Here is a 22,944-nt window from a genome sequence, read left to right as displayed (position 1 = left end):
TATGCTGAAAACAACCCCACACCATAAAAACGTTACACTTGGCACAATGCAGTCAGACATGTCCCGTTCTCCGAGCAACCGCCAAAGCCAGACTCGTCCATCAGATTGCCAGATGGAGAAGCGCGATTCATCACTCCAGAGAACGCGTCTCCACTGCTCTAGAGTCCAGTGGTGGCGTGCTTTACACCACTGCATCCAACGCTTTGCATTGCACTTGCTGATGTATAGCTTGGATGCAGCTGCTCGGCCATGGAAACCCATTCCATGAAGCTCTCTACACTGTTCTTGAGCTAATCTGAAGGCCACATGAAGTTTGGAGGTCTGTAGCGACTGACTCTGCAGAAAGTTGGCGACCTCTGCGCCTCAGCGCCTCAGCATCCACTGACCCGCTCTGTCATTTTATGTGGCCTACCACTTTGTGGCTGAGTTGCTGTCATTCCCATTCACTTCCACTTTGTTATAATACCACTGACAGTTGACTGTAGAATATTTATGAGCGAGGAAATTTCATGACTGGACTTGTTGCACAGTTGGCATCCTATCACAGTACCATGCTGGAATTCACTGAGCTCCTGAGAGCGACCCATTCTTTCAAAAATGTTTGTAGAAACAGTCTTCATGCCGAGGTGCTTGCTTTTATTCACCTGTGGCCATTGAAGTGATTGGAACACTTGATTTCAATTATTTGGATGGGTGAGTGAATCCTTTTGGCAATATAGTGTATGTCAACATCTTCTCTATGAAATGGCACCAACGGTTGCAGACATTTGTTGTCCCCAGAGGATGTATCGTATATGTATCACATTGGTAATGTCCTGAAGACTTTGATGATCCTCAGATTTTGATCTAGTGCCACCAGCACAAAATTAAGACTTGTGCCAGTCTTCATTTCGCTCATCAGGTCAAAATGTAAATTTCTTAAACACTTTGATTTATGGCCAAATATCTGCAAAACTGAAACATGATTTTAAACATGGCTGGTAACCAAAAAAAAAGAAAAGGAAAAAAGAAAAGAAAGGTAGTTATTAAATCTGGCAGCGCTGTTAGCCATTTTCTTATGCACCCGTGAGTACAATTGTTCTCCCCCACTACTTATCTGTCTCCTCTTGACTACACATGAACCCACAGTCTATCTGACAGTTCAGTTTAGGGATTCAGTAGAGTGAGGAGGGATGTGTTCAATCACTTTCTCAAGGACATGGAAAGATGCTGATGGATGGCATATTTGAAGTGCTTCAATCTCTGGTGTTGGGGGACTATTTCTAAGCTCAAGTGATGCACAGTCTGCCAGTGGAGAGATGATAAAGAGACAGTAACTGTATATTTGGCCCGAGTCCTGTAAAAGTTGTGGTGGCACACACTTGAACACATGCCCTCTGTTTTATTCAGCTTCCTACTGAACCATGTGTCTAGAGATGTGCGACAGTCGTACTGTTTTACTCAACCCTTTTAGCTCTTTGACTTTATCTGGCTGGTGTTTTTAGAGCAGTGACGGTAACTGATAACAACACTCTCTTCCCTCAGAATCTAAGGGCTCGAGGAGTCCCACAGTTTTGGTACAATATTGATCAGAGGGACAGAGCCGGAGAGTAAAAGCTGCTCTTTTAAAGTGTTTAGTGTGGTGCTCTGTTCCCCCATCCAGTGATATTCCATCCATGATCAGATGCTGCATTTGAGCTCATTGTGTCTCTTCAGGGGGCTGTTATTGCTCATTGACACTTGGTCAAAATTTCACATCACTGCTGAGAGAAAAATTGGGCTCATGCCACGCAGGGTACGAACATATTGTCTCACTGAAGATGAATCCATTTCACTACCAGCGACAATACGATTTACTTTCAGCACAAAGTAGCTCTGTAACCCCCTGACAGCAGGAGCCTTTTCCATGTCAATCTTTTCTCTCACATGCTCCACCAGAGGGATAAAATAATGTTTTGCTTATTGCTAAGACAGTATTTCCATTGGTTGCTGCTTCACATTAATACTCCACTTCAGGGAACTACATTTATGTCAAACCTGAAGTTACAGGTTTCTTTAAGATTCATTGTCCATTCCAGGCAACATCATGTCACATCCATCCCTTTATCCCTTTTATGGGGTCGCAGGGTTTTTTGCTGGAGCCAATCCCAGCTGTCTCTGGGTGAGGGCAAGGTACAAGTCGCCCTTCACTGATGGCAGAGGCCGCCATGCAAGGTGCCAACTGCACATCAGGAGCAAGTTGGGGTTCAGTATCTTGCTCAAGGACACTTCGACATGCAGCTCAGCCCGGAGCTGGGATTTGAACCAGCAACCTTCCGATCACTAGCCGACTTGCTCTACCTGTTGAGCTACAGCTGCCACCATGTCACTTTTCTGCCTTAAAATAACAGCTTCAAAATCATGTTGATGGCACAGCATCTCATATTATGGTGAATGGTGTCTCTGTCTGCTGCTCCATCCCCTATCACTTGTTTCAGAACAATCTAACTTTGGTGATAGGGTAGGATCACCTTGTTACATAGGGTTAGGGTTACAACATTGTTATGATATAATGAATTTTGTTTGTAGTTGGCGCCTACACTACATGTGACATATTGTCAGAGACCTGGGATTTGTATTTATCACAGTGGTGTTGCACTCAGAAATTGTGGGGGCCAAAACACAAAGACATGCCAATTTCTACATAATGTTGTGTATAATAATGATCGAATAATATGATATATTGTAATGTAAGGCTCACGGACTTTGTACTACTTGTTGACATCAGACTCCAAAGTGGTGAAAAATAATTAGTTATAATATAATAAGTTCAAGTAAAATATCTGAATACTTCTCCCATTGATACAAACTGAGAAACACATCCCTCAATATGACAGCATAAAAATGAAGCTCAGCGCAAATTCATGCAGGACGCGGAAGTCATAAGCCCCAGCTGTAGTCAGCTGACAGCCAGCTGATCAGATCCGCTCCAGTCTCCGTCCAACCACAGTCACTTTTCCAAACCAGGCAGCACATTTAAACCCAAGCCGTCATTCAAAGATCTGTCCTTTAACACTGCTGTGTGCACATCGTCGCTGCCGGCAAGCTAACGTCTAGAAAAAAACTGTATATAAGACAGCACTGGAAATACAACACATACAGCACTGCAGATGACACTTGTTGTACCCTGCTGCAGTCCAGCTTAATAATCAGTGAAAATAAGTAACCTTTAGTTAAACATCCAACATTCAAAATTAAAGCATCAATCTCTAAATGTAAAAAAAGTAAGTAATGATAATATTTTCCCCTCATTAGTCGGTGTGCGTGTGTCACTGTAGCACAGTATGGTCCTAGAGACATATTTTTTAGTGGTAACCACCACTGAAGCAGCAAGTATTTTGCCAACAGTCTGTGAACAGATGTATGTCCAGATAATAGCATCACAACCCAAGTCAAATCATTCCTGTCTACTCTAGTGCATCTGGTTTTGTTTTCACATTGTCTGGTTTTGATTTTTATCAGTACAGCAGCATCACAACCGTCATAGTCACAAAACACATGAACAAAACATGAACATGTTGACTGGTGTCGCAGCTGAGTAAAAGGCTTGAGCATTATCAGGTTAATTTATTTATAAATAAAAAAATGTTCTGTCTGAATCTGTTTCTTTAGCAAAAAATAACCAAATAATTTAACTTATAGAAAAGGTAACAGTACGGTACAGGAAGTTTACTTTGTAATTCCTCAAATGTTTAAAAAATAATAATTTTGGCAACTTTCAAGTGGTTTTTTACATTTGCACATGGATGCACAGTATGTCAAAACATGCAAACAGCACTTTAACAGTTCACTAACATCTGGAAACCTGTCTTTGCAAGAAAGCATGGCAGGTCCTTAAATTCAGCTGTACTGAGTACAGTACTGACATTGTAAGAATAAAGTGCATGCTGTTCAGTTCCACAAGTTATATGTCAGCTCACTTCTTAATATCACCCTAACATTTACAGTGTTGTCTGTGGTATTTGCAGTTTGGTTGAATTAAACGAGCTACGGGCATTTTTCTGCAAAGACTTCACTCCAACATTTTCAGAGATGTTAAGTTCCTTAGGGGATAGAATCTAATGTATCTAATATATATCTTATGTAAGGGATAATGCCCAATGAGGTGTCCATAATCTGGAATTAATGGACGATGCGGAGGCCTTTAATTCCTGATTATGGACACCTTGAAGGGCATTGTCCCAGTTATGCCATAGTCACTTGCCAAAGAAAAGAAGTCAAGACCATTAATTTATATTTTCATGTGTTTTACGATCAAAATAAAACGTTTTTCACAAGCCATAACTTTCCCTGGTAACGCCTGAGGGTTTGTCTATTACCTGGAACAATCATTACCCTCCCGTAAGGTTTTTATGCAACAGAAACATTTTTCACTCCTCCAGTAAATAGGATGGACCTTAGATACGACTTGGCAATGGGAGGTACTCTAAGCCGCTCAGCGATGAGCCAGAAAGCTGATGCTATGCTAGCAATATTCAAATCAGTAACATTGCATACAGTTTAAAAACAGTTAATATAATTTGACAGTATGTTTAAGAACTAGCTACCTAACCAGTCATGTCATTGTCCCAAAATCAATTTCAAGATTTTCACAAACAAATGATCAGCCGTGTGTAACGTTACTGTGGCCGCAGCCTGAAGTAGAGAGTTGAACAGCAAAGGGGATGTGAGATTATTCGCTTATGTGATACAGCGTATCAGTAAGTCCAGAAGGAAAGTGTACTCTCTGCAGCTTGTGTGTTACAGTCGCCATCCTGTGGTGTTCAGAGGATAAGGCACTGAAGGGCTGACAGAGTGCACTCAGTGTTGGAAATAAAATATTCAGATTTTTTGCCCGCTGGTGAATTAATTTGGAACGTGAACAGACAATTTGAGTGGAACTACTTAGTAGTTGTCCATATATGAGGGATTAATGGACATTCTGCAGCCAATCAGAATCAAGTATTCCCCCAGACCATGGTCTAACTCCAGTTAAGGCCATTACTGCCTGCCAAGTCCATCCATCCACTGTCAACTGCTTATGCAGAGTCAGGTCGCGGGGGCAGCAGCTTCAGCAGCGAGCCCCAGATTTCACTTTCCCCGGCCACGTCGGCTAACACTGACTGGGGAATCCCCAGGTGCTCCCAGCTCAGAGAGGAGATGTAATCCCTCCACCTGGTCCTGCCTCTATCCCTATGTCTCCTCCCAGTTGGACGTGCCAGGGAACACCTCCCTAGGAAGGCGCCCTGGTGGCATCCTATCAGATGCCCGAACCACCTCAACTGGCTCCTTTCTACGCAAAGGAGCTGCGGCTCTACTCCGATTCCCTCGCGGATGGCTGAGCTTCTCACCCTGTCTTTAAAGGAGACCCCAGCCACCCTGCGAAGAAAACCCATTTCGGCCACTTGTACCCGAGATCTTTTTCTTTTGGTCATGACCCATTGCTCATGACCATAGGTGAGGGTAGGGGCAAAGATTGACCGGTAGATCAAGACCTTTGCCTTTCGCCTCAGCTCCCTTTTCGTCACAACCGTGCGGTTAAGCACATGCAACACCCCACCCACTGCTGCCTGCCAAGTCTGATCATTCTAAAGTTTTAGTAATTCTAAAACAGAAACATTTCTTCTCAGCAGCTCAGACCAGTGGTTCCATACTTTGTTGTGTTATACCAGCACAGCACTGTCAGGCGGCTTTGGGTACACCTTCATTGTAAGATTTTCAATAGAGAGGATGGCTTCATGGGTTCTTTGTATGGGGTTCCTGACAAGACGTTGCAATCCTGGAATTGGGGATGATGTCTAGGTTAGGTTTCTGTTCGTTTTTTAGTCGGTCCAGTCAAATTAGCATTCACTTAGAGTGACAGAAGCTGTAATTTTCTTTCAACCATTATTTCTTTGATTATTTTTTGATTAGAATTGATTAAATTCAACTTTGTCATGGTGCAGAGTACAGGAAAAATTAGAAAATCTAAAGCGTGAAAACAATTAAAAAAGCTAAGCATGTTTAATTGAATTTCTCTAATTCACTCACAAATGAGAGAAATTAAGGGTGAGGTGATAATAGACAATAGACAGTATATTTATACATAGAAACAGATTAAAGAAGAAACACAACACATGTAACATGTGCAACTAAAGCAAACAAAATAAGCAGTCAAACAAACTAAATAAATTGAGGCTATAGCATAACGGAGCATAACATAGTATGTACAGATTTTTTATTTGGCGGGTCATTTCTCTGTGTTCTTTCTGAAAATTACTTTATCACTGTGCAGAATTTCAGATTGCTTCTGACCTATTGTATACGTGGGTTTGGACCCGGAATAATTATATGAGCAGAGGTTGTACCTCTTGTTCTGTGGCCATACTCAAAGGCCATGTATATCTAATGAGCCATGCTGGACGGGTAATTGGTACTAATGACATCCCGCAGTAACATTAAAAGACTTAAGACAATTTCTGTACAACCACCAGCCATGCCAGATGTGTATAATTAACCTTCATTCTGTATGAAGCAACTGAGTGCCAAATGAGCTGCGTTATTTTGAGCAGCCTGCTGCTTTTCAGATTGGATTTTGTTGCTGATGACCAAATTAGGCAGTGTTAAAGTGAAACAGAACCCAGAGAATGAATAACTAATTGGATTATTCTGGGAATGATGGGGGCACTGGTTCCTTTCTGCATTTTCATGACTATATTATTTATGTTTAAACCAGGATAGTGAGCTGTCAGTAGTTACACCCAGAGATTTTATTGTGTTTTGTGCAGTATTTGTTGTGTTTGTTGCATATTTCCAATTTCAGTTGAGGGTTGCTGGCCAACATGTCAGGAACAAAATGGACTTTGTGCACAACTTGTTCCACTCAACCCACTTGTATTTGTCTCTCACTCACTCACTTGAACTATGAGTTAAAGTGTTCTTGGATATCTTGTTATCATATAAAGTGGTGTCATCTGCATACATTTCTGTGTTTTTCTATGCCAGCCAAGGATAAAGTTGCTAATATTAGCTAGTTAAGCTAGCGTTAGGGTGCTACAGTAAGCTGGGAACATACTGTATATTTCAGCCATTTCTATGCTTTTTTTGAACAAACTGCCAACAACTAAGTGATGCTGATGAATCACAGATTCCATGCGATATAAACAGCGTTATACTGGCTGAACTGTTTTAGAAGATGGAACCAGCTTTCAGAATATTTCTGGATATTTTTGGATAGTACAAACTTTGTAAAATTATTTATTCACAATCATATTAGTGCTCCTAATTTGATTTGTTTTCATTACATGGTTATCAATATGACCTGTAAACCAAATAATAAATTAATAAATTATAAACATTTGTGTTTGAAGGCTAAAATATTACACTCTTTTAACATTAAGCATTTGACATTTTTGGGAAATGCAGTGACTTGCTTTCTGTCCAAGAGTTAGATGTGTCAGTTAGTTGGACTCAGAGCAGTTGCCAGGCAACCAGCGGAGAAGTTGCTGTACCCAGCCAGAAATAGTCTTTCACACAACCCCCATCAAATGGCAACTTGTAATTTTTGAACTTCATGTTTGTACATATCAAACAAACAAGAAAGAAATTGTTAATAAGACAGCATTAGAGGTGCGACTTAGAAGATTTTTATGAACTTCAGGACAGAGCCCGGCTAGGCATTGCCTCCTGTTTTCAGTCTCTGTGCGAAGCTAAAGTGACTGGCTGCTACTTGCAGTCGCAAACCGTATATTAAGTGAAAAGATGGGAGAGTGAAGAAAGTGTCATATCAAGTGTCAAAGAGACAGGTTACTCTGAACTTTTGACTCTGAGCGCAAAGCAGCTAAACCTTTGGATGTAAAATCAATCAATCCACTGTCAAGTCTCACCTTACCTGGGATTTTAATGTTGTTTTTATGGCTGCTCCCAACTATGAATACAAATCGTAATGACTGTAAATAAACTCAATGCACTGCATGGCTTTGCCTCTGCTCCTGACAGCTGAGGGAGCGGTGGCTGTGAAGCAATGCAGACTAGAGTGGTGTGCTGGGCAGCAGTATTTGTCAGTAGAGTTACTGGATGAGCAGAAAGACCCACTCTCTCTCTCTAAAAAAAAGAGGGAAAATTAGATAAACATCATCCAATATAGTGATTCAAAGGTGTTTTATCTCAAAACTGAGCAAATGTAATTATTTTACAGATTAGCACGCTAATTCATCTGGGTTTTTATAGGAGGATGCCTGGGAAGAACATAGCTCAGAGAAAGAGGGCTAATCTAAAATACACCAAAATAGACACAATGTACATATCATAATAGACACACAGAAAATATCACTTAGTCATGTTATCACATTACACACAGAGTTACCAGCGATGTGCAACAGAATAACACAACATACATGCTGTTTATATTATATCTGTACATCCAGGTCAATATTTCACTCTCTTCTAATTTCTGTGTCTTTCTCTGCTATATAGTGGGAGTGTAATGCCTGTATCTGTTTACTGTAGCTTATAAATTCATGTTGCTGCTTCAAGTGCCTCAGTACTGGCACATGTTGAACTCATCAGGCTTCATACTGCTTTAAAATTCCTGTGTGTGTGTGTGTATACAATTCAAATCCAGGATTTTGCTGTAGTGTCATAGTTGGTAATCAGTGCACGAGTGCAGCTGAAAAGAGTCTGTCAGCAAGTCAAGGATGATGAAAAGTTCTAAAAGATGCATATAAACACACAGCATTTGAGAACAAATATGCAGTTGTTCCACTGTCATTTGTGTGAATTATTGAATGAATGAATAAATGAAGCCATGGTGCATGTTCTTAAGGGAATGTTGGATGTATATAAAGGCAAAGCCACCCATTTGCTGCTGCAAAGTCGGATAAGAAATCTAATTCGGTCCAAAGACGAATCTCCTCAGTCCATGAAGCCCTTCTTACCAGTGAAGTTAAGAATCCACTAACAGCAGGTAAATCTGAAATGGTCCCTGGCCACAATTCTGTCCTTTCATCCACAAGGACAGTCTCATATACATGGAGTAGGAACAGCAGATATGTTGTTGTACAGGAAGCTTTTGCCTAAGGCTTGTGAGAACACACACCATGACACAGAATGCTCCTACATACTTTCTTGGGTATTTAGGGACAGATCAAAGAGTAGCTTCAAGTGTGAAGAGCTTGCAGCAAAGTGCAAAGGGATTCAACCAACAGCAGCAAATCATAAGAATTGTTAACCACATGTACTGTATAGGAGAGAGAGAGAGAGAGAGAGCAGAAGCATCCCTTTACATTTGATATTTTTTACTACATGTGTAGTATGTTATGGTGTATCTGGTGTGTTTTATTCAGATACAGCCTGTGCTTTCAGGCTGACTGCACCAGTTGCATGGCAGCATGCTCACAATGATACTATTCAACTTAATTGGCAGAATAAATGTTACCTAAAAACGTTCATGCAAAACCACAGATAAGATGTAATGGAATGTCTGTTTATGTTGAAAATTAACATTTATTTAGGTTGAATTTTCTCATCTTCTCATTGCTGTGCTTATGCTCTGCTTAGGCTTTGGCACAAAAAACGCCTGGTTAGTGCAAGGAAATCATCATGGTTTGTCTTAAAATGCCTGTTTTGGTCTCCGTCAGTGCTCCCGTATTGGCTGAAAATGTCCACGGGTCTTCTTAAGAATATCCAGTGGTGTGTCTTGAATTGGGGTGAGCCATTTTGCAGCCTTGCCATCTGATGTTTAAGGTGGATAATAAGCATATAATGTGAACAGGACATACCGCATTTGGTACAAATGTCAAACTTGGACATACCTGTGTGCCAACATTGTTGCTTGGCGACTGGGCTGCAATGTTACTGACGTTAAGCAACTGTAATATCGTTTGTGTTTTCCCTGCCAGAGTGTCTCTGAGCTCAACTGCCAGTGGAGTGCACTTCTGCAGCTCTGCCGCCTGGCTTGTCTCTACCCAACAAGCCCAGAGACACCGCAGCTGTGACAGACAAAGTGTGTGGTGTTTACAGGCGCACTAGGGCTCATAATCTGCTGTATGACTATTTGTCTTTTCAAACCACCTGCGAGAAAAAGCACAACCCATTAACAACACACGACCACTGAACATACAGGTTTGGCAGTTGAATGGACGAGTGGGAGGGAGACTGGTGGTATCAGAGTCAAAAAGGATTGTAAATGTTGTGCATTGTGAAGCAACACTACCAGACAAAGCACAGAGCATGTATTGAGGAAAAGGTAAATCCGAGCTGAGGGCTAAGCTCTCCTTTTTGTCGCCTGCTGGTGGAAAGTGTCAAAGAACATCCACTTGAATGCCGGGAGGACCTGGTGTTCTGAACATAAAGTTGCACTGAAAAGATATTATCAATGTTATTCATCCTGTCAGTGGTTTTAACATTTCTGCCGATCAATATGCTGTACACACTGCATATTTCTGCATTATTTCTTGTTTTAGTTATTGCCTCTGTATACTGAACATTTATGTTGTAATCGACAGATCTTTTAGCTTCTTTCTCTCATACCTCTCTGACTCAAATGCTTCCCACTCAATTCGACTCTTTGTCTCGCTGCTGTTATCGATCTCCGTGCCTCCCTGCCTACTCCAGCTGACCCTCTTCCACTTTCTTCTCTCCCTCCTACACATTTTCATACCTTCTCTGTATTACTTTTGCACAGAATTCTATGTCATTGTCTCATATTGTCATTCTGGATTCTTCACCATCTATTTTTTGTAATCTCATCGTTCTACCTGTGCAACCATTTCTCCTTTTGCTACCCTCAGAGTTCTTCTCACATTGTCTCGTCCCACCCTCAGCCTCTCCCCTGCTTTTCCCATCATTCACAGTCTTACCGCCCACTATGTGCTCCCTCTCTCACCACTTTGCTGTACCCTTGCAGTTGTATTTTACAAGGTTAAGTTATGATTTTTTGAAGTAAACAACTTGTAGGTGTCCTAAGGGAGCACCCTGCTGCTGTACTCTGCTCTCAGTCCAAAATTAAATGTGGCTCCAGTGCTGGTCTGCACGCCTGCCACTTTGCCAAGAAAACATTGTGACAGGCGCAGGTTATTAAGAAGCAATAACGGGAAACAAGAAATGAATAACAAAAAATGTCACATACATTTGCGAGTCCTTGTCTTTATCCATTTACATGCTAATATTCCTGGCAATGTATTTCACTTATGAGATGGTAGATGCAGATGCCACATCTTTGTGATAATACAGATGTAATCTGGAGGAACTAGATTTAAACAGGGCTGCGTGCAAAAACTAAATCAAGTAATCCAGCAGGTCATTAAATCATCATTATCATTGTAGATTTTAAAGCAAAAACAATGCAACTGCCTGGAGAAAGGTAGTTAGTAGTAGAGTCTCACCCCCAGGTCATCAATTACTGAAGGATGGGTTTAGTGGTCAGTTGATGTTTGGCCTGAGCTACCAACCCAAGGTGTTGAAAGCATAAAATGAGATTCAGCAATCAACTACTTTTCTCCAGGGAAAGAGATGTCTTACGTATTGGACAGTCCCACTGTCCAAATGTGTTTAAATGTAAATATAAATGTGTTTCGGTCTGAATTTGATTATGTACTTCCTGTTCTTCCAGGTGGTCGTCAGGGAAAGATGCCGGTGACAGCGCTGGAGGCTTTTGACCTTGAGATGAAGAGCTGGACACGTTACCCCTGCATCCCGAGCCGGAGGGCCTTTTCCTGCTGTGCCACAAATGACCGAAGCTTCTTCAGCCTCGGGGGCCTCCAACAACCAGGGCCACATAACTTCTACTCCAGACCTCACTTTGTCAGCACCATGGAGGAGTATGATCTAGATCAAGGTAAGTGGTGACCAACCCAACTGAATCACTTTTAAGGCAGGAATCGAGGGATGACTGCCCAGCTGGCTTACTGAGAACATTCCTGATGGGTCAGGAAAGAAGTTGGACTGATGCAATGAAAACACACATGCATGCAAACACACACACTCACACACACAAATGGTTGAGCATTAGTGGTATGGCCTGTGTAGTTACCAGCCCAGTGGATTGGTACTGACTGTCCCCCTCTCCCGGCCAGCAATCGCACCTGGTAACTTCCCATGGTTACACCAATCCCTTTACCATTTGTGTAGAAATTACATCATGTCAACACTGTCAGAGCTAGTAGTTGCACTTGTAGTACTGCAAGAACTGCTGGAGATGAAACTGAATGGAAAGTACTACCACCTAATGTTTCAGAAGTCCCTCTACGCAAGTCTTGCCACTCGGCAGCCATCATTGCAATGCCCCCAGGCCTGTATTTTAGGCCTCTATCTAGATGAATGGGGAGAGAGCCATAACATCATTTTCAGTGGTCCCCAGGTGATAAAACCTGCATGAAGGAATCAAATCTGACAAAAAAGTGTGTCGAGTTTGGCAACTTTGCAGCAAAATAAGGTTTCAATAATAACATGTATTTGAATGGTATCCTCCTCTTCCATGTGTAGTAGAAGTCAGTCTGCAGCTGCACTAAATGGTTGACACTGTCGTATAGAGGAATAGGCAGGATATTTGTCATAAAACCACCATCTCATGTGTTGCTGACTTTTTGATTGAAAATGCTTTAAGTGGTTTGGATTTCTTAATATGCCTCTGGTGTTTCCACAATTTCATAACCCATTTTAAGTTTATTTAGTCATTAAATCTGTGATGGGGATGTGAAAGCAACATGGATGACCAGTAGAAGCCCTTTTCCCAGTAGATTTTGTGCCCGATCGGAGACAGGTTCACAGTGTTTAGGTTTAACCAACCTAAACGCTGATAGTGTCATTATTCTGTCGACATTACATTGCACAATCGACGTTTACTTCAAAATGTCAAAGAACTTTTCCACTGCCAGCTGAAAGTATTTTGTTATTTTTTTCACATGACACACAACATTTCCATGTTTTATGTATCATTCTACAAATAGGTTATTACATTCATTTTACATTATAACTTAATTCATATAAAGCGTAGCTAGCCAACAATTATCTGATATAATTATAGGACAAATATAGTGTATAGTGTATGTAGTGCATGAACCATTATTCTTTTGTAATTCGATTGTAGGGAATTTGACAAGAATTTAAAAGTCCATCCTAGTTTCATACATTTTGATACACAAGACGAGAGAAGCCCAAAATTAATGTTGGCGGGGTTTTCTCACAATGCATTTAATGCCACCCTTGAGCACTTTGAACTGAGGGAAAACATGATCTGTTCTGTGCTCATAATCCAACCCAAATATAGGAAGATTATGCATCAGTTGAGTCAGATCATATCAAAACTGATGGTGAGGCAGAGAGAGAAAGTCCTTCCCTGCACCAGAAACTAATGGATGCTCCCACGAGGCTTTTTGCTGATGAGTTATTGCTCACTTTTAATGTTGCTGCATTAAACAGAATGCAAATGCATTCCTGCAACATAGGTAATAACTCGTGTGCGGATTTAGATAAGGCGTACAAATCAGTGATTTTAACTTACTCAACTACACATATATTCTTCTTTCACTTTACTACACTGCGAAACATTAACATCCAAAACAAAATATATAATTACATTGAGAATAGGATGATTTGGGCTTTGATGAGCTTTAATTAGTCCTTGGTATTATTTTGTATTTTTCTGCTTGCGTCATAACATCTGCTCCAAATCCTATTTTAAGCACCATCTAAACCGAGTGCAATTATGTCTGATATTAACAAGAACAGCACATCTGATATTCCAGATGGGTCCCAGCAGCTCTGAAACAGTATTAGAGCTCTTGATTGTAAGTCATTTTTAGGGGATTAGCATGGTTTAACTTGTATGCAACTCAGCATAAGTGGGCTGTTGGCTAAAGGATGAATCAGCACTGAGGCCCTACTGTGGCGATGGAGGGTTAAACAATGGAAGCATGACCAGATGACACAAAGCAGGGATACTCGCAGAAGCTATCTTGCGAGTATTTCAAACCCTCAGAAGAAAGATGTGTCATTTGCTGCCGAGACTTTGTTTAATGCTGTCATACAGAGACTTGCTACTAAGTCTATGGCGGAAGCTATCTGGAGTGCCCGTGACAGATTTGGTAATGTTAGCAGAGATGAGCTGTTTTAACTGATGGACCTCTCAAAAAAGAGAAACACTATCTGTAACAGTTAATACAAATCAGCAGAAGACAGTTGGTGAGATGGTGTTATTTGTGGGGGAACAGATGAAGCAAGCAGGCTGGGCAAGGACCTACAACAATAGGTCAGCAACAGAGGCTACTCCCTGACATTGGGAGCAGTTTGGCCATAACAAAAGTTGTCTTCAAAGCCTGGTGCTCCTCCTGGGGTTTGGGCACATTTGCCAAAAAAGTTCTTCGCTTCTGGGTGTACTTCCTGGTTATGCAGTTTGCTTTCTACTATTAAAAATACTATTAGAAACTATCATAATTGATTTTGTTGGCAGTTGCTTTGGTTGACGACACAGAGAAGGGCATGTGGTAAACCCCCGATTCCACCAGTTACATGTTCAGGCTGGCTCTGCCACAGCAGCAGGGCTGATAGGCTTCACTTCCACTAATCCTTTGTTCAGTAACAGTTTGTGTTGTTGTGTTTAAATGACATACCTATAATGGCAGTCATGTGTGATTATGTAATTGTCACTGGAACCTCTCGATCTCGCCACCCCACTCTGTTTTCTTCCACGTTGGACCCAAAACGCAGCTGATGGGGGTTGCAGGACGACAGATGGTGACGAAAAACCAGACAGGAGCCGGAACATAGTGGACATGCATCCAGTGGAATGGCGGAGTAACCCCTCGATTCCACCAGATACATGTCTGGTCTGGCTCTGCGCTTACACGACTTTGCCCCTGCACTGGAGCTGCTATTGTTCCTGTGCCGCCTTTGTCAACCTTTCAAAAGATTAGTTTACAGGATATTGAATATTAAAGGTGGTGACAAGGTGAGCGTGATGTGGATACAGAGACTGTGACTCACTGTCATAACTGGATAAATAAATGCAGCAGCAGGTGCAGACTCTGCAGGTGTGTTAACACTGCAGGTATGTTGATTATCAGAAAGGTGGATGGATTATCATAAAAATTAATTGTGTTTCCTGTTGAACTCTCTAGGACACATACATTCCGCTGCTGTGGATATCAGTATCATAATATGACACATCTCCCACTAACAGTTAATTCCTGTTGGGAAAGTGTAATGATGCTCTTATTTTATGGCTTTTATCATCACTCTAACTGAAATTTTAAACCCCTTCTGGACCGTAAATTTTTATGAGCAGTTAAGAGCCACTCGTGATTCTCACCTGGAGTTTGAATTCCTGCGAATGTTAATTTTACACACTAGATGTTATGATACACTCGCCATGTTCATATGTGAAAAAGAACTGGTAACATAAATTTAGAACCGGCCTACACACATTCTGATGTGTGGGCACGCAGCAAAATGCTGTATGTGAGTGCGCACTTCAAGTTGAGTGTGAAGTATGCATGATGGATGAATGGAAAACATTTCTACTTGCTGAACAGGGGCTGTCTACTTTGACATACATTTTTCGTCTAATGTAGCTCCATAGACAGAATCTTTATAGGCCCCCGGAGTCTTAATGCTGTTAGATTCAGCATGGTGATGCCTGAAAATATCCTCCCTGAAACTACGATGATTCGTTATACATCTTATAGATAGATAGATCACGCTCTGTGCAGTGAGTCGTGATGAGATTCAGCTTGAGTGACACTAAAGAGTGCAGAGAGAAAAGAAAACGGAAGAGAAAGCTATTCACAGCTAAGATTTTTAGTATTTTGGACAAGTAATTCATTTGATGAGCAATCAGATTTTTAAGCTTCCTCACCAGGGCTGTACATCTTAAGATTGTTTTGAACACTTCATTTACTTACTTCACATTCTGGGCTTTACTTAACTCATGGGGCATAGTGTGAAGTGTGAAGCTGTACCCAGGGCCTGGCAGCACACTTATGGTTATTTGTAGCCAGCGCACCTGCATATGATGTGGGATCAGAAACAATACATTTTCATACATTATAGTGGGCATGTGAGAGGTTGTGACAGTCTAACACAGCTCTCCCCTTGACAGTTAAAGGATCATGTGGTCATTCTTTGAAACAAGAAACTTAGTCAACCGTTTAGGATCCTTCCATTTATAAGAACCTGCCACCATTGTCACCAAAAATGTGGTCTGTTCTGGGCTGAGGCCTATCCTCCATGGAAATCTGTTCAATAGTTTGTGTTCATGCTGATAAACCAACCAAACAATCAATCAGTCGACCAACCAAATCACTAACCAGCCAATCAACAAACCAACCAATCGACCAACCAACTAACCAAACAAGCAACCAACTAATCAGTGATGTTTATTTGGCCCAAACATCAGCAGCAAAGCTTTTCCACTGAACTCAAATGTTTCCAATTTAATTGGTTTTGCATTTACTTTATATGCCAACAAGGTCTTTGTATGTACTGGAGAGGGTCCCCAATAGGTAACAAACAACACACACACACACACACACACACACACACACACACACACACACACACACACACACACACACACACACCATAAATAAATTGCTGGTGGTTAGATATTCTACAAATGATGATTTAGCTGCTCACTGTTGAATGAATGGATTAGACCACCAAATGATATTATTAGGCGGCTGCTTCTTGTCTTGACGTATGCAAGGTCTCTGCGTGTTTGTGTGTGAGAGAGACAAAGCAAACACCTACGTCTGTTTTCCGGAGAGACTTGCAGGCAAGTGCTGAAGAATGGGAAGTGTCTCCATGTGTGCAGATGTGAGGATTACGTGGTTGCTCACTTGTGAAAAGATTCCCCCCCCCCGAGTGGTTGCCACTGTGTGTTGCATTTATGTGTAAAATCAAGCGAGTCTAACCTTCCTCAATCTATATTAACAATGCATCCTTTCACACCCTACTGTGCCTGTCAGCTTGCGATATAATGTTCAATTTATCCTCCTGCTTCTGTGAATCCTCCTAGTCAGGTTTAATGTGTTTGGCTTTGAGGCATAATGGCCTTTTCTCAAATATCAGGCCTCATTCACACCTCGCCTTTGAGAGGGAGCCTAGACTTGAAAGTGAAGTGACAGCACCATTACCTCTGTGTGATTTATGTGTGGATGCAGCACTGTTGTAATATAAGTAAAGATAATGGTATTGATAAAACTGTTTTTTATTTGTAATGCACTTTGATAACACAATGTATATTATATGCTTCTCAGGACTGAAATATACTACAAGGAGTTTTAACTAGTAATAAAAGAGCCTTGATACAGGGTTTAATCACAAACAAGGCCGTGCAACAAGCTGGAAACACAATCCTAACATAGCTTATAAAACATACGCAGTCAGGAGACACAAAGCAAGATTAACATTCATTTGGAGTCATGTCTGTATCCTTCCAGTGAATGTAAGTTGAATAATGATGGAACTCTTGACTGTTTTGATCGACACCTGAGAGAAACACGTGACTTATTATGCCTTCACTAAACTACAAGACATTCACTTGAAGGCACACGACCCCCCTTGTACAAATGGGTACTTTTAGCAACAATGGTTGAAGGGACGGTTACCATGCTCGAGAAAAATATAAGATCCGCGCTGCATACGTGCGATACTATCTCTACACTTCCTGACGTTATAGCACAACAGCTACTACTGATAAAGGCGGACACCTGGTTTACCGAACCACGTAGTACGTCGAAATTTGTAGAAGGTAGTTATAGAAGGAGTCGTTGTAGGACTTAAATGTTACTTAGTGATATTTGTTTTCTACTATCATGGCAACACGTTGGAATGTCTGGCCATGCAGTGCCTGTCCTTCTACCATCACTGCTTAAAGTCCCTATTATTGGGTCCCAACTGGCCCCCCCACTCACCAGTGCCCACCCTGCATCACAAGTATGAGATGAGGATAAGAAATGCATATTCAGCCAGCCAATTTTGAAAGTCCGCCAATCGCCCTCCAACCACCCCTGCCGTTTGGCGGCCACCCCAAGATTTTCAGTGGCCCCCTCTGGCCACCCCTTTAAAACATTTCTTGGCGTGCCCCTGTCACACAGCTAGCTAGTCACTAATTTTGTTTGCTGGCATCTCGTGCTGGCCAGGTAGTGCTCACTAGGTTTATAATACTAAGATGGCCTCTAGATAAAGTGAGATCTGAACACTTCTCAGGTAGTACATGTGTAACACACATTCAACAGTATGTGTCAATGCATGTACCTAAGTTTTCAGTATTTCACATGTGGAACGTGGGAGTGTTGACATTTCAAATGCATATATCCAAAGGCAGCAGAGCTTAAGTTTAGCCTTGTGTGGACTTTCACATACCTGCTTGTACTTGGAATGTTGTGCGTGTGTTTATTTCTGTCTTCGTCTCCCTGCTTCACAGTTGTCGCTCAGGACTGAGTGTTTTTTCTCCATCTATTTCCCCTTCTTTCATTTCTGTTCCTTTGAGTGTGTCTCGCCGATGTCCATGGGGGGTGTCGGGGGGGTTGTGGGGTGTTAGCGGGTTCGGCGGCAGCGCGGTGATTGACACGTAGAGATTATACATCACAAGAGCGGAGACACAAGCGAGCGTACCGTGGTGCTTCGCACCAAAGCAACTCCAATAACAGCAACATATTCACATGTAGTTTCCTCCTGAGGCTTCAGACGCAAAACACAGCGGCTGCCAGTGAGACCACAGAATCACAGAGTGCAGGTAGGAGGAGAGAATGAAAATGAGGAATGAAAAAAGACAGAAAACACGCGAGGAAAAACACAGCAAGAACATTTTGATTGGTGCAGCAGGTATAATTTAGTGTCACAACAATCATATGTGTGAGTGTTGAACAGAGATGTTGTGTGATTATGCTCTTTAATAGAGGTTAAAACCCCCTGGGCCTTTTGCTAATACTGAGCAGGCTCATTACCTGTTGATTTCTGTACAGTCTGCGAGATGTTTTAATCATTGCGATTTGCATTTTAATGTTCTCTACATCAGTATTTGGCGTTGGTGAGAGGCAACGCAACATGCAGGGTTAATGGATGTTCTGGTGTTGACTGTGAGTCATTGCTGTGTGGAAGATACAGTATCGTCTACTAACAGAAGGCACACAAAGCCGAAGTACTGGGGGCAGATCATTCTTGTATGCAAGTTTGATTTACAACGCAGCAGCTTTTGAAGATGGGTCGTCACACCTGTAAACATTCCAACTGTGTTAACTGGATAGCAATCACAGGCTTACTCTGATGTTGTAAACAGCTCGCTTCATTCACTTTTTGTTTTTAATACCTCTCCGCATTATGTGTTTATTTGATGCCATCAAAACAAGGAAGCAACAAATTCTCACTACTCCAATGACTACTAACATTATACACGTCTTTCTGGTTAACGAAAACAGTTTCAATATTTAATTGTGAAAAAGATGCTTACCAGCAATTCAAATAGTGTTTTTTAATATAATATAATGAGAATAATCCATGTATAATCAAATTATTAATTAATAGTATATTATATTATATTATAATACAATTTACAAATGAAATATTTATCCATCAATAAATAGTTCAAATAAAAAAACAATATTTGATAGTAAGTACATCAATTAAAAATGCATTAATGAGTTCAAAAAATAAATAATGGAATTTTAAAATCTGTTTAAAAATGCAATTTAAAAAGACAAATAAATAACTGGATTCACAAATTGAATGAAGAATGCAGATTTTAATCAGGCATTTAAAAAGGCAATTTCATTTGCATTTCCATTGACCTGCTGCTTTTCCCCTTTCGATTAGCTATTTGATTTGCTTTGTCATCTAGCTTCTACTTTTAGCCTCTCTATTTAGCCTTTCCGTGACACTTTGGGCCTTGAGCTCGTAAAACAAGGTAAAACAATGCAAATTAGCTGATGTAGCACTCAACTTACAAACAGTCCAGTTTGTGCTCTGACACTCTGAGTGAGTATCAAACACACATTGTAATACTCTTCACAGTAAGAAGGAGATTACATATGTTAGGATACATAATATTATTCCAGATTTGTCTGGGAATTCATAACCTGCTTTATAACGACCTGATTTTAGTATCAATAGTTTTCACTATTAAACGGCATTCATCAAGTTTCAGGTGAGATATGTCGATTATACTCATATTACCTCTTACTGTTCCCTCTTAACTGATCATTCAAGCAAACATTAGCTTAGTCAGTTAATGAGGATACACAATTAATGTTTGCATACATTTCTAGAAACCTGTTGATCTAAAGTTACAAATTGCAAATTTGGTTGGTGAACTACTGTATACCACGAGTTATGGGTTAAAACACTTCTCCATCGAGGAACATACCAGTGCAAATCAGCTTGGATGCTAACTGGCAGATAAATTTGCAGTATCTTAACCACAGACTCCTGTCTCACATCTGTTTGCAAAATCCTTCCTCGTGTGTGTACTTATAAACTACATTAGCTTTCTAACCTTAACCCTTCCACTTGTGATGGGGGATGTGAAAGGTGCACAGTATAAGATCTATATGGGGCTCTGTGCGTGAGTATATGTGACGCTGTTTGAAAACGTGAGCTATGCTGATATACACAGTATTTTTAGACTGGCAATGAAAGATAGATAATACAGCATCATCATGCATACTGAGTCCCATTTCATTCCAGCTTCTGTAGGCTACAGAGGCTGGAATGAAATCAGATGCTACAGTCTGTATGATGAAAAGAGAATGAGAACATAATATGGCAGCCTCTGTTATTTTGGCTGTCTGACAGTGCTATCCAGGATTCACATTGTGTTTTAATCCTTCCGCATATTTTCTTTTTCCTCTGAGGTAAAAACTCATTTTGTGAATCGTCCAAGCGCTTTTAACTAAAAGCTCAACTCGTCAAGGTCAAGAATATTAGCCTGGTAACACAGTACATTCACTCAGCTAAATAACAGACGAGAGCTGCCGCTCAGCAACAGAGGTCATCGGTGCCTTCCAGGTGTTTTTTTTTTTCTCTTCCATTTTTTCAAATAAATATTTCCATTAAGTTATATACTAATTCATTTGACATGCATGAAACACAGCAATAAACTCACTTGAATTCAATGTCATACAAACACAATGTGTGCTAATACTTTGTATGCAAAAAACAAAAAATATGAATAGCAGAAGTATAAATCTGATCTGATGATGTATCTTTTTCAATTTTCAAATCTTTTCATATCTTTTTTCTTTGTTCTTGATGGAGTGTCCAGCCTCTTTAGAGAGGAGGCAAGGGGGAAGATGAGAGACACAGTGGTGGATCACTAATGATTTTGGACCACTTCGACACATCTCTACTGCTCAGTGCCAAACTAAACTCCTTCTGGGTGCCAGTAGCAGTAATGTATGGTTCTAACTTTTTTCTTCACCCCACCCCCCCCAGCGGCAAGTCAGCTTCCAAACCTGAATTTTCATGTACGGCTGTACTTGGCCCTTTTTGGAGAGCTTGTGCTCACTCTGAGGCCAAGCTGTCGGCCAAACATGTACTTTGAAGACTTTACCCTGGAGAAAGTCTTCATCAAGACTAATACAACTCAGTTCCTTCATTGCTCTGTACCATGGCTGAAACCCCTTGACCATGGAGTGCTACTTCTCACTATCACAACACACATTCATGCCTAATGTATAAACATTACCTGGTGTTGAGGCGCTCTTCACCTCAGAAGCTGAGCCATCTGATGGATCTACATATAACAGATAGGTAAAACATGGAATAATGACCACAGCAGTTGTTCCTATATATATATATATATATATATATATATATATATATATATATATATATATATATATATATATATATATTATATATGTATATATATATATATATATTATATATGTATATATATATATATATATTTATATATGTATATTTTTTTTTTGCATATTAGGACACTTTATCAGTTATTATCTCTAAATGAGTTCTATATTATTCTTTATGTATTATACAGAACTTTGTACTCTCTTTCATATTTTGCAAGATGGTTTGAATAAGCTCACCTCTTAGTTCATTCAGACAGGGCATGAACACAAATCTTAATTCCACTTCAATAAGAAGGTGCACCAGTTTGAATGTTACCTGCCCAACTTACTTGCACCTCAGATCACTGTTCTTTATCAAGAACATTGGAAACATCCTACTGTCCAGTGGCACCATGAGTAATGTGTGCCTAATGATATATATATATTAAATCAGGCGGTGGGACATTACTGTGTGACGATGGAAAAATTGATGCAGGATGTTGTCTTTAAAAATCCTCATTGCTCTTCCGTGTAGTTGTTCGTATGATTTCCCTGGACACACATGGTTGTTCTTTAACACGGTGCTCGACACTCTTTACGGCCATAAAGGTGACCAGGTATGCTGCAAGGTTGTTGTAGCTGCCATATGAATCAAACCAAAATCTACAGGTGAAGTAACAAGCCCCCTTTGGACTGTAACTCTTACACAGCAATCAAAACTACAGTCTACGCAGGGAACAGTACCGTTACAGTAAGGCTGACAGAAGTCCAGTGCCTCACTCTCTTGCCTGGCATACAGGCTTTGCTTCAGCGCAGTGAAGAGGGCCTGCCTGTCAGCCATATGGATGTTGTGGTCCTTTTTCTACAGCCATCTCTTGCAGCAGATGAAGGCTCCACAGAACAAGTTTGGCTTCTGGAAAAGCCCCATGGATGACTGCCCACACTGCTCGGCTGTCGTCTGTAGTCTGTGATAAATATTTCAGGACCTGGCTTTCCTTAGCCTGAGAAGGCATCTTCAGATGGAAGGGACAATCCCTGATAGATCACATTCTCACCTCCTGACTGGGTGATGTTTAAGTGCTGCCACAGTTACCTTTAAAAATCTGATTACTGAGTACTGATTACCCCTTTAAAAAGTAACTTAGTTACCTTACTGATTATTTGTTTGATTATTTGTTAA

The 22,944-nt window shown here is 40.8% G+C and overlaps 1 protein-coding gene across 5 annotated transcripts in view; it reads left to right on the top strand.

Annotated features, from left to right (window-relative positions):
• The window catches only part of LOC119022986 (kelch domain-containing protein 8B-like), a 215,111-nt gene that overhangs the window by 149,074 nt on the left and 43,093 nt on the right, over positions 1-22,944 (top strand). For all 5 annotated transcript variants that reach the window (XM_037104537.1, XM_037104534.1, XM_037104533.1 and 2 more), the window contains one exon: positions 11,588-11,812. In XM_037104537.1, the coding sequence (XP_036960432.1) occupies positions 11,588-11,812 (225 nt within the window). The remainder of the gene's footprint in view (positions 1-11,587; positions 11,813-22,944) is intronic.

This window comes from Acanthopagrus latus, chromosome 7 (assembly GCF_904848185.1).
Source record: "Acanthopagrus latus isolate v.2019 chromosome 7, fAcaLat1.1, whole genome shotgun sequence".
Classification (NCBI taxonomy): Eukaryota; Metazoa; Chordata; class Actinopteri; order Spariformes; family Sparidae; genus Acanthopagrus; species Acanthopagrus latus.
This window is presented reverse-complemented; position numbering and strand designations above follow the sequence as displayed.